Source organism: Pundamilia nyererei, unplaced genomic scaffold, assembly GCF_000239375.1.
Source record: "Pundamilia nyererei isolate P.nyererei 1_Seehausen unplaced genomic scaffold, PunNye1.0 scaffold00115, whole genome shotgun sequence".
NCBI classification, from domain to species: domain Eukaryota; kingdom Metazoa; phylum Chordata; class Actinopteri; order Cichliformes; family Cichlidae; genus Pundamilia; species Pundamilia nyererei.
The window spans coordinates 372,768-383,461 of NW_005187516.1; the positions used below are offsets into that span (position 1 = coordinate 372,768).

The 10,694-nt window shown below is 41.6% G+C and overlaps 1 protein-coding gene across 2 annotated transcripts; it reads left to right on the forward strand.

Annotated features, from left to right (window-relative positions):
* The first annotated feature begins 6,188 nt into the window (after positions 1 to 6,188).
* LOC102198353 (phosphatidylinositol 3-kinase regulatory subunit gamma-like) lies at positions 6,189 to 10,688 on the forward strand. 2 transcript variants are annotated; one of them, XM_005741896.1, is made up of 11 exons: positions 6,189 to 6,341; positions 6,440 to 6,539; positions 8,406 to 8,517; positions 8,645 to 8,743; positions 8,865 to 9,045; positions 9,133 to 9,249; positions 9,359 to 9,501; positions 9,608 to 9,784; positions 9,868 to 9,942; positions 10,062 to 10,232; positions 10,337 to 10,688. In XM_005741896.1, exons 1-11 carry the CDS (start codon positions 6,231 to 6,233, stop codon positions 10,611 to 10,613), a joined length of 1,563 nt encoding a protein of 520 aa, XP_005741953.1. In that variant the 5' UTR covers positions 6,189 to 6,230; the 3' UTR covers positions 10,614 to 10,688. The 2 variants fall into 2 exon arrangements, with proteins under 2 accessions (XP_005741953.1, XP_005741954.1); XM_005741897.1 differs by having other exon boundaries at positions 6,189 to 6,210.
* Positions 10,689 to 10,694: the final 6 nt, after the last annotated feature.

The window sequence follows — 10,694 nt, forward strand, 5'->3', positions numbered from 1 at the left end:
AGTAAAATGGAAAGGACATTCATGTCAGTTATTACTAACTGAACATCATTGGTTTTCGGAGTATTCGTCAGGCAAAACAAGCAATTTAATGCTTCTTCAAGAACATCAAGGAATTTGAATATTAATGACACCTGTTGCCACTTCAGTTTGGGAGAAGAGCAACTGTAGTCAACATCCTGTTGCTCGAGTTTGTACACAGATAATCTAGGAGAGTCATTCCTATGACTCCCATTGTACAGAAATTGGCTGCAATTCAGCCGGGGGTGCAGTAGAGATCACTCGTGAATTAGTCCTCTGTGAATGGAGCTAAACTGCTAAAATAATTATTTACACCTGTCTCTGGACAAGAAACAAAAAAAAGCATCAGATTATCTGGCACCGCTCATGCTTTCACTCCGTGTGGGAACCGTCATTTGCCAAAACAGTGAGGAGAGCTAGGCCTCCATGGGACTGTCCTGCATATGTTGCAATACTGTGTTTATGTTGTGTATCTATATCACACTCTGTTTATTGAACTGGACTTACTGAGAGGCCACTGTATATACACTGCATACCAGATATGACTATAAAGACTACAAAGTTGATTTGTACGTGACAAAGTAGTACACTATCCAGCCTGGTCTTGCACGCTTCATGGCTAGTACTGCAAAAAGGGAAAAGCCTAGCTGTAACTTGTGTTTATACAGTGCTTTGAAAAACTATTCTCCCCCTTTGTGAGTTCCTATTTTTTTCATATTAGTCACACTTCCATGTTTCAGATCATGAAAGTAATATGAATGTCTAATATTAGACAAAGATAAATAACTAAATATAAAATGCAGTTTTTAAATGATGATTTCATTATTTAAGGGAAAAGAGATAACCAAATCTACCTGCCCCCGTGTGAAAAAAGTAATTATCGCCTAACCCTAATAACTGGTTGTGGCAGCAAGAACTGCCACCAAGCAGTCAATCAACTGGCAGTGAGTCATTCACATTCACATGTGAATGAATTTTGGCCCACTCTTCTCTGCAGAATTTTTTTAAAATCCAGTTATATTGGAGGCCTTTCCAGCATAAACAAACTTTTTAAGGTCATGCCAAACCATCTCAATCTGATTTAAGTCCTGGCTTTGACTAGACCACTCCAAAACTCTGATGGATGCTGTTTTTGTCCTGTCTCTTTCCTATTGTTGAATCATGAACTCTGACCTTAACCGAAGCCAGCGAGGCCTGGATGGAAAATAATAACAAATGTTGGAGGGAGTAAATACTTTTTCACTATGATGTTCAACATATAATATGAGCTGATAAAGTATTTTTTTAAAGTTAGCATGATGAGCTTGGTCATTTATAAATTAGCCAAACTTCTTCACTTAACATTATTTTGCTACATTAGATAACATCTAGCTGGTTTGCGTGGTAATCAGCCAAAAGAAAGACACAGTATGTTTTCCATAAACATCTATGGATCTTTTTGCAACCAAGGCATCACATCCTGGCCATTAAGAAGAATGCAGGTTTAAGCACCTCCATGTTAGCTTTGCTTTTCAGACCCAGAAGCTACATTCACATTTTATACTGCACATGGTTTAATCTAGGTAATATTAGTCCTATTTCCGGGGGAAAGTGCTAACTAACATAGCAGCTTGCTGGCTAACCATATCTTGATTCCTTGCCAACGCTGCCTCGAGCGAACTGCTGATTGAACCAACATCTTTTTCTGTTGCTTTGTCTTTATATGGACTTTGTGTTTCACTGGACGCTAAATGTATGTCATTATTAGTGATTATTGGACTCTATTGCTAAGATAACTTTAGCTAATGTTGCTTACTGTTGATTATTCCATTACAGATTAACTTGGAAGTCCAAATTACCTAGTTTTCAATTGTAATGTTAATCTAGAGTGCCTCCTCAACTCGGATTTCCTACTCAAAAAGTGGGAGCAACCCCACCAACCAAGAGTTAACAATCTAAAATTGTGGCAGTGAATATAAACAGTAGTAAAACTGTAAAACTTAAAGTTAAACTGACCAAGCTCTATCCATAAATGTGTTGTAGCTGTGTTTTTGATAGTGATACATAAATGGCTCTAACTCAGAACCAAAGCAAGGCCTGTTTTTTCTTGCTTTTCCCACTTTACTACTGGAATGCACTAACTCAAGAGTGATATCACTCGGGAGTTCTGAAATCTGACTTCCAACATATCTGAAAAACAATATTACTGGATGTGGAATAGAGGCACTGAGGAGTAAGTTACATACATAAGAATTGTGTTGTTCACATTGGAAACTGTTCACAGAATATTATAGGCAACTGAATAAGTCACAGAAAGTCTAACTTTAAACATTGTTTTACAATTATTTTTCAGCTTGACAGTAATGACAAAAAGTACATGAAAGGTTGTTTTTCTGATATTTGAAACACTTGGGGAAAAAAGTGATCATCATCTTATTCAGCAACAAAATTTTGTTACTTGCAGCCCAATTACCTACATGGATCCATACCTATACTTATATGATAGAAGGACAAGAAATGACAGCATGTCATGGATTCATTTGGCATTAGGGTTTCATCTCCAGTCTTGATTTGGCTCACCACAGAGCCGGGGAAAGCCTCAGCTCAGAGAAACAGAAGCTGCTGATACCACTGAATAGTCATCTTCTGCATAAGTAAGACACCGAACTAGCAGATATTATGAGGTGACATGCCACAAGGACCTCAGTTGTCACCTCGGTTAATAAGATTAGGCTCTGACGGTATGGAGTGACAGATGATGAGAGGTAGGCATGACCTCTAGGAGATAATTCAGAGGACGGAGAAAGAGAGGGGCAGCACCGGAGCATTTGGAAAAATGATATGTCCGTTTTCCTGATGTCTATAGTAACAGTAGCCTCCAATTTAACATTCCATCCATCAAACACTGGTTTTATTTTTTTCCTCTTTTTTCCTCTTTTTGGCTTCTCTTTGACCTCCCTAAAAGAACAAGCTATGTTTCCCAGGGCCCAGCTATTTGAAGCTCATAGTTTTGGTCATCCAAGGTTTTTCTGTTCCAACTCAAGCCGTTCAGACACTGTCCCCACTTACATTTCCTCAATGGCAGGGTCCTGGGGTCCAGACCATAGCCGCCCTACACTCTGCCCACAGTTGAGTTGCCTCTGGCAGGACTGCTGCGTGCTTTGTGTGCTGGTTCTGGCTGCGGATCAGGGAAATCCCACAGTCTCTCCATGGTGAATGTCGTACGCCCTGCCAAGGCCATTATGCATCCCTTCAATGGCCGTGAATAGTAGCACACTACAGTACAGAAGGTTTAAGAGAAGTGCAGTTTGCTCAGGGCTACAGTGCAAGACCATGACACAGATACTGACACTGGTGAACTGAACTAAGAAATGATTTCTCCATACTGTGTCAGCCCACACTGCACTATAGAGGAATATAAAAAAACATCTGATTAATAACGTTCCTTAACAAAGTCTAAACAATCATTATTCTAAAAAAAACACGAGATTATTCCACTAAGTCCAGTATTGCTTGTTTGACTTATTGTGGCTGAGTGAATACCAGCAGGAGGACTATCATGTAAACACTTAACACTCTTAAATATGGGGATTAACACTCATTTCATAATTTCCCTAGAGTTAACATATAGCGCACCATAATCACACTGATCTAACAATCTCTATGAGACCAAACCAATCATATTTTCCAATCTCCTGGGTTCCAGTTAACAGCTGCAATAAAATATATGTTGTTTTCACCTTGTGAGTCTGTGATCACTTTTACATATAAACTGTGAAAAATGTAAGATAATCACATGGGACATTTCCTGCACTCACTTTTATGCACGTGTGGAGGACACAAGAGATCACTAGAAATTCTCTGGTTTAGGGAGCACACATCACACGTCACTGGGTTGCTTTGAATTAGTCAAAAACCTGCGCACGTGGGCACAACTGGACATCACACAGAGTTTGTACCGGGCCACGTTTGAATTTATTGGTGGCCCAACTCATTAGTGCTAAGTACTCATGTAATAAATGTAGGGATGACTGCATATGGATCTGGAGGCATTGCAGCTGGTGTGATCGATTCATAAAATTGTCTCTAGTTTATTTACATTTCTTTTCCTGTCAGAAATTAAAAACTATAATTTAGCTGACACCTACTTTCCTTACTGCTTAAAATGGACTTTCTCTTGTTTGTCAGATTAGTGTCAAAATTTAAACCTAACAAAATAAAACTTGAGCTGTTTTCTGCACAGAGAAACATCTGCCTATTAATTTAAAGCTCGTGCACAGTGTTTCCCAGCACTACCACAATCTGGCGGCATACTGCAGTGGTGGATATCAAGATGAGTCACATCAGCTAGCAGGCAGCTGGCAGGCTTGCAGTATCAGCCTATCCTGTTAATCTTCCGATTAGTCTTCACTGATCCCATCAGGACTGCCTGGATCTGGGGTGCAGAGCCTAAAGGTTTATCCCACAGGACAGCCCTCCCTCTCCCTGATCATTACACGTACACACAACGAATGCGACTGACGCACAGGGAACACACAGCATAACCTAATTAGTTCAACTTTTTCTAATGCTGATCAAGAAGCAACACATCCGCAACACAGAGCCCAGAGACCCACTGTCCCCCTGCTAACATATCTGGAGCCCCAGCTGTCTTCTGTTTCAGGAGGGTGGTGGCTGTGAAATGTGTCACAGAGGTCAGACCCTGAAGTTAAAGGGGGCAAATTCTGTGCTCTTCTGACACTGTGGTAGTGGGAGTGGGGGGGAAGGGGAAGCAGCCGAGTAGTACGCCATGAAAAACTTCAAGGCTTCTTCAAGTATGGGGGCACCGGGAGCACACAAACACTCAGACATGTGTGAGCACCCAGTTACATAGCTGCTGTACGGTGGATGTAAGGCCTGAGAAACACGCCAACATCCCACAGACATCAATCAGAAAGTTAAACTCAGATTCAGTGCAACAAGCAAATTACAGACTAATGTGAATTTTATTATACAAGTTAATAGTCTCAATTTGTGTTTGCTTAAATGACCCACATCCACCTATAATTGTGCTTTTTGTTGTCTTAACAAGGTTGATCATGGCAGCTAGTTCAGTGTTTCTTGGGTAAAGACTGGATACAGGAAAGAATCAACTTACTGATGGGAAAAAGGAATGCTGGAGGCAATTACCTCCCCTGACTTTCTAAACTTGGGTCAAAAGGGGAGTGGCTATAAACGCCTGGACACCAACAGAGGCAGACCTCTGACCAAGCGGGCCTTGTTTCACTCTCTCTCTCTCTCTCTCTCTGTAGCCACTAAGTTCAACTGGTGGAAGAGGCCATGGCTGTTTAAATTTACAGCACAATGTCATTCTGTGTCATGAGCAAACTACAATGTGTGTATTCATCCACTCCGAACACATAAGAGGACAGTACTGTTAATACTCTGGCCATTTTTAGCATATGAGGCAAGAAATAGCAAAATGTGTCACTGTAAAATAACCACTTCTTTCAGACCTAAAGTGTACAGGTGGTTACACACCTGCTATCTTTAACTGGATGATCTCACAGCAGCAGTAATTATGAGCGGTGTCAGCCAAGATGCCATTTACTGTTGCTGAACGTGTCTGGCAAGCTCAACAAGAATATAATACTTACTTGCCAACTAGGAAACTACAAAAGGTGTTTTAGCCAACCAAGTTTAATTATGCTAAAACCTGTAACAGGACATTGTATTCATAGAATGTGTTCACTTATCAATAAACTGGAGCAACCATAATGGCTGAAACTGCTCTAATTCTTGATTGCTTAAAAGATACACGTTAAATATTTTCATTTCGTAATTTTAACTTTTAAAAAAAATCCATTCATGTACAGCAAAGGATTTTTCAGCTGTTAGGGCAAAGCTTGAGGAGAGCTGAATGAAACGGTCTGGAATGTACTATTACACTTTTAGGGGTTCGTGGATGTTATGTGGAAAACGCCATATATCTGCTTACACAATTTACTTATTTAAGTGCATATATGTTCATTTTCATTTAAAACGCTTACTTTTAAATAATTACGTTGGATACATTTCAATAGCTCCTTTTTGTACACGACACGGGATCCCAACAAGAAAAAGAACACCCCTACTGTGGTAGCAGCTTGGACTGTACCAAGATGATGTTACGAACAGCCCTTTAAAGTCATTCCACTTCCCAGATGAACTAGAGCGCCGTCACACAGTGAGAAGGCACGGACTGACACTCTATTATGTCTGAAAATGGTCTCTGTTTAGAAAGGCGATTTAAGAACACTAAATTTTTGACTGTGGGATGCTTATGGACGCGGAATCCAAGGAGTTATCTTTTTATTCACCTAAATGTAGGACGTGGCGTCTGCGAATACTCTTAAGTAGCCTAGCTTAAATTAGGTTAAAAGAATCGTGCATTTTTTTATTATTATTATTATTTTTTGCTCAGACTTGCGAAGACAACAGCGGCAACCTGGACTACTCTAGTGAAACAGGAATGATTTATCCTCCCGAAGGTTTATTCTACATCGAAATGGACCAAGCACCAGGTAAGTTAGGGTTAAAACCAGCCATTATCTGATCTGCGGGGGGTCGGGGAGCGTTTTATCAATGCCCCGCTTTCTAATTCTTTTTTTCTTATCGGTTAATATCTGTTAGTAAAGCTGACATCTGAGAAAATGCTGTGCAGGTGTCGGCAAAGCGTTGCAATGGTCAGGTCCTCAGTGCTGCGCTCTCCCAGTGGCATTGCCCAGGCATGCATAGCGCAATTCACTTGGCAATTACGTAATACCTTTCGGAGAACCAGGCGCAGTGGCTTGCCTCTTTTCTTTTGTCTCGGCACATATGGCAAACTTTGACAGGGATGCACGGCGGCTTTGCGTTGTCCCACTAAACCTAAACGACACGTACCCAAACGTGTGCGGCAGAGGAAATAGTGCATTTTATAGAGAATATAGTCGAGAGTGCGTTAATGAACGACCGCTTTGTTCTCCACTGCAGCCAGCCGTGGTTAATTTGCTCGCTAGCTCAGAAAGTAGGCTACAGGCAGCTCGTCTCATGACTTAGCTCCGATAAACTCGCCTGCAGCTTATTTTGTAGCCTGTTTTGCTTTTGCGTTGTTACTGCGCCGAAAACGTTTAGCGAATGTGCTGTAGCCGATTTGAGTTATGTTAATTGAATTTGGCCAATTGATTAGTAAAAAAAAAACTGCGTCAGAGTCTTTAGCCTTAATACATTTATTTAATTTACAAATAGCTATACTAAGTGGGCTACAGTTAAGTAGCTTGCAGGAGAGGTTTATGAGAGCTGAAAATCTGTGACGACAATACAGGGTGTAGGAAGCACAACAAAAATGAAAACAGTGGGTCAGCCAGTTTGTGTTGTGTGCGTTTCAGACTTTTAATTTGGCATCTTTTTTTTTTTTATAATTTCTTGCATGCATTGCTAGTGCATGTACTAGTGCAAGCATGTGGCGTTTGGAAGCCGGTGGAGTGTTTTTTGGCAGGACTCCGTGGAAGGAAGAGGGGGGAAAAGGTGTGCAGACTTAAATTTTTTTGCAGAGTTCAGGAGCCGCAGCGTTTCACTGAACTGCTGCACCTGTCTTTTGTTTATTTTTGAGGTCAGGAGGAGGGGGGGTGGAAGGTGAGCGGATGGTGGGAGAAAGCCACACTTTCCCCTGTGTGAGGGTGCTCTTGTATCCTCCCTAACTGCCTCGTGAAAGGCACTTTTGTCCTGCAGTGAAATATATCGCCCTTCACTCCTCTTGATGCGGTTTCCCCTCGTTTTTCATTTTTAAGGAAAACGCTTAGTCTTCAAGCCAGAGTCACGGATCCCCCGCCCTCCCTCTTCCTCCCTTCAGGGTTGATGGAAAACTTATGATCTCTAAGCTCGCAATGGTTATAAAATGAAAAGGGTGGTCCAAGAGACTCAAAATATAATTTATAGCCTATTAAATGCCAGTCATGCAATTCAGGACAGTGCCAGAGGCAAACTTTAGAGAATGGACTTTAATTTATTTCACAAGAGTTGGATACTGGTTAGTGTATAATGGTTTTTATAATTAAAGTATTTGGAATAATTAATTAAAAAAACAAATTTAATAGTTAACTCATAAGCTACATTTCTATTTTTAGTAATGACAGCACTGAAGATCTTGGTAATGATTTGGCAACTTGGAAACTTGCCCGGGCATGTTCTCAGATCTTGTCAGGCTTCATCAAGCAAGGGTGTTACAAACTGTGTGTGCCTCATTTGCTGGCTGGATGGATGGGGAGGGGGGGTCATAATATTGAAGGGGTCGTGTTTACAGTAACTGCTTAAGTAGATCTTGTGGCAGATTATTGTGTTAAATTCTCTAAGAAAAGAGGGGGAAAATTTGCATTTCATTCCATCCTCGTTTTGTCTTTCGCATGCAGCTCTCCCTCCCAGGTCAACAAAGCCACCATCTTCCACCATGAACAGCAACTGCCTTTCGCCTCCTGCGCATTCGCTACAGGACGCTGAATGGTACTGGGGTGACATAACAAGGTAAAGGATGAGAACATCCGCAGTCCTTCAGCAAATATCCCATCCTTTCAAAGGTCTCGTGTGATGTTTTGATTGTTAAACATATTGGCACGTTGAATTCCGTTAAGCATTAACTGACTTCCCACAGGGAGGAGGTAAACGAGAAGCTCCGAGACACACCTGATGGCTCCTTTCTGGTGCGCGATGCATCCACAAAGCAGCAGGGAGACTTTACGCTGACATTAAGGTAAGATGAAGAGAAAAGGAGCACAGTGATTCCAAGCGCAGCGCTAAAAGAAAATATTAATGGTGAGGTTTAAATTGTATTTTGCACTGATCTAATTTTTTTTCTCTACTCAAATTTTTAGAAAAGACGGGCACAACAAGCTGATCAAGATTTACCACCGTGACGGGAAGTATGGCTTCTCAGACCCTCTCACATTCACGTCGGTGGTGGAGCTCATTTGGTACTATGAGCACCATCCGTTGGTGGAATATAATGCCTCACTGGATCTGATGCTTACCCATCCTGTGTCCCGTTTCCAGCAGGTTCGTGAGTAAATACAAATTTATTTCTTTTTACTTTATAAACACAAGGATACGCGTCGTCTAAGCAAATGAAATTTCTGCGTTTAGGTGAAAGAGGACAGTGTGGATGTGACTGGAAGAAAGCTTAAGGAGGTCCACAGTCAGTACCAAGAGAAATCAAAGGAGTTTGATCGTCTCTACGAAGCATTCACAAAGACCTCACAGGTTAAAAATGCAGCCTTTTTAAAATAAAATAAATCTTTTCTTAATGGTCTGATTTACTTTTAACAAATGCCTGAGTCTTTTCTGAATGGATATACTCTGTATGACACAGGAGATCCAGATGAAGCGCACGGCGATAGAGGCTTTTAATGAGACTATGATGATCTTTGAGGAGCAGTGTCGTGAGCAGGAGCGCTACGGAGAAGAGTTTGAGAGAAGCAGCCATTTGGAGGGAATTGACAAAGATTTGGAGAGGTACTTCATTGCACAGTGGCCGGGGGGGCTCTTAAAATGTGGGTGCATTTTGCACATAAACCCCTAAACTCTGGTCACACCTGTGACCTGTCCTTTCCCTCATCAGCTTTCTGATACACTACGAGAAGCTGAAGTGCCGTCTCGCAGAGATCTATGACAGCAAAATTCATTTAGAGGAAGACTTGAGGACGCAGGTGGAGGATTACAGAGAGACGGACAGGAAGATTAACAACCTGCGGCCAGACCTCATCCAGCTACGCATCATGAGAGACCAGTACCTCAAGTAAGTGGCATCAGAATATTGTTTTGTGGCATTTGAGGTAACAATCATTAGGGATTATAATGTTTTAATTTTTCTTCTTGCAGCTGGCTTAATCACAAAGGCGTACGGCAGAAACGCATAAATGATTGGCTGGGGGCACATAACGACAGCCTTGATGAGTAAGTTTAAACGCATTCTTTTTATTTTAATATAAAAACATTAATTTTAATTAATAAATATAACTTTTTAATGGAAGACAGAATTGAAAGAGACATGACAACCACCCTCTTTCTTTCAGTACGTATGTGCTAAAGGGAGATGAGAAGAATTTGCCACATCAGGATGAGACGAGCTGGTTTGTTGGTGAACTGAGTCGGACGCAGGCAGAGGAGATGCTTCAAGGCAAAGTCCCTGGAACATTTCTGATCCGCGAGAGCAGCAAACAGGGATGTTACGCCTGCTCCGTTGTGTAAGTCCAGCATTTTTGGCCCCAAAAAATGGAATCTGTTTGAGATGCTTGTTGCTCTTGATTTGATCACATGACACTTACAGATGTCCTTCTTTCCGTTAAAGCGTAAACGAAGAAGTCAAGCATTGCATGATCTACAGCACACCGCACGGATACGGCTTTGCCGAGCCCTATGATGTCCACTGTTCACTGAAAGACCTTGTCCTGCACTATCGCCTGCACTCATTAGTGCAACACAATGACGCCCTGGATGTGCGGCTGTCACATCCGGTGCACGCCAAAGCTGCAGCCACACCTTCACAGCACGCAGAGGAACAACACAAACTGATACAGACTCCAAAACACACGTCGGGGATGGCCCCTGCCGCTCCGGAGATGTAATCCAGTGGTGACAGACAAAAGGACATGTTTACTGCGAGAGACTGCATCAGGGTGCATTGTATAGAAATTTTTTTTTTTTTT

Bases quoted from the DNA above. Each gene is read 5' to 3' on its own strand.
- LOC102198353 (XM_005741896.1), top strand. From the start codon at position 6,231: ATGTCTGAAAATGGTCTCTGTTTAGAAAGGCGATTTAAGAACACTAAA. The intron at 9,046-9,132 runs GTTCGTGAGTAA...TTCTGCGTTTAG, and splicing joins CTGTGTCCCGTTTCCAGCAG to GTGAAAGAGGACAGTGTGGA. The intron at 9,250-9,358 runs GTTAAAAATGCA...TGTATGACACAG, and splicing joins CATTCACAAAGACCTCACAG to GAGATCCAGATGAAGCGCAC.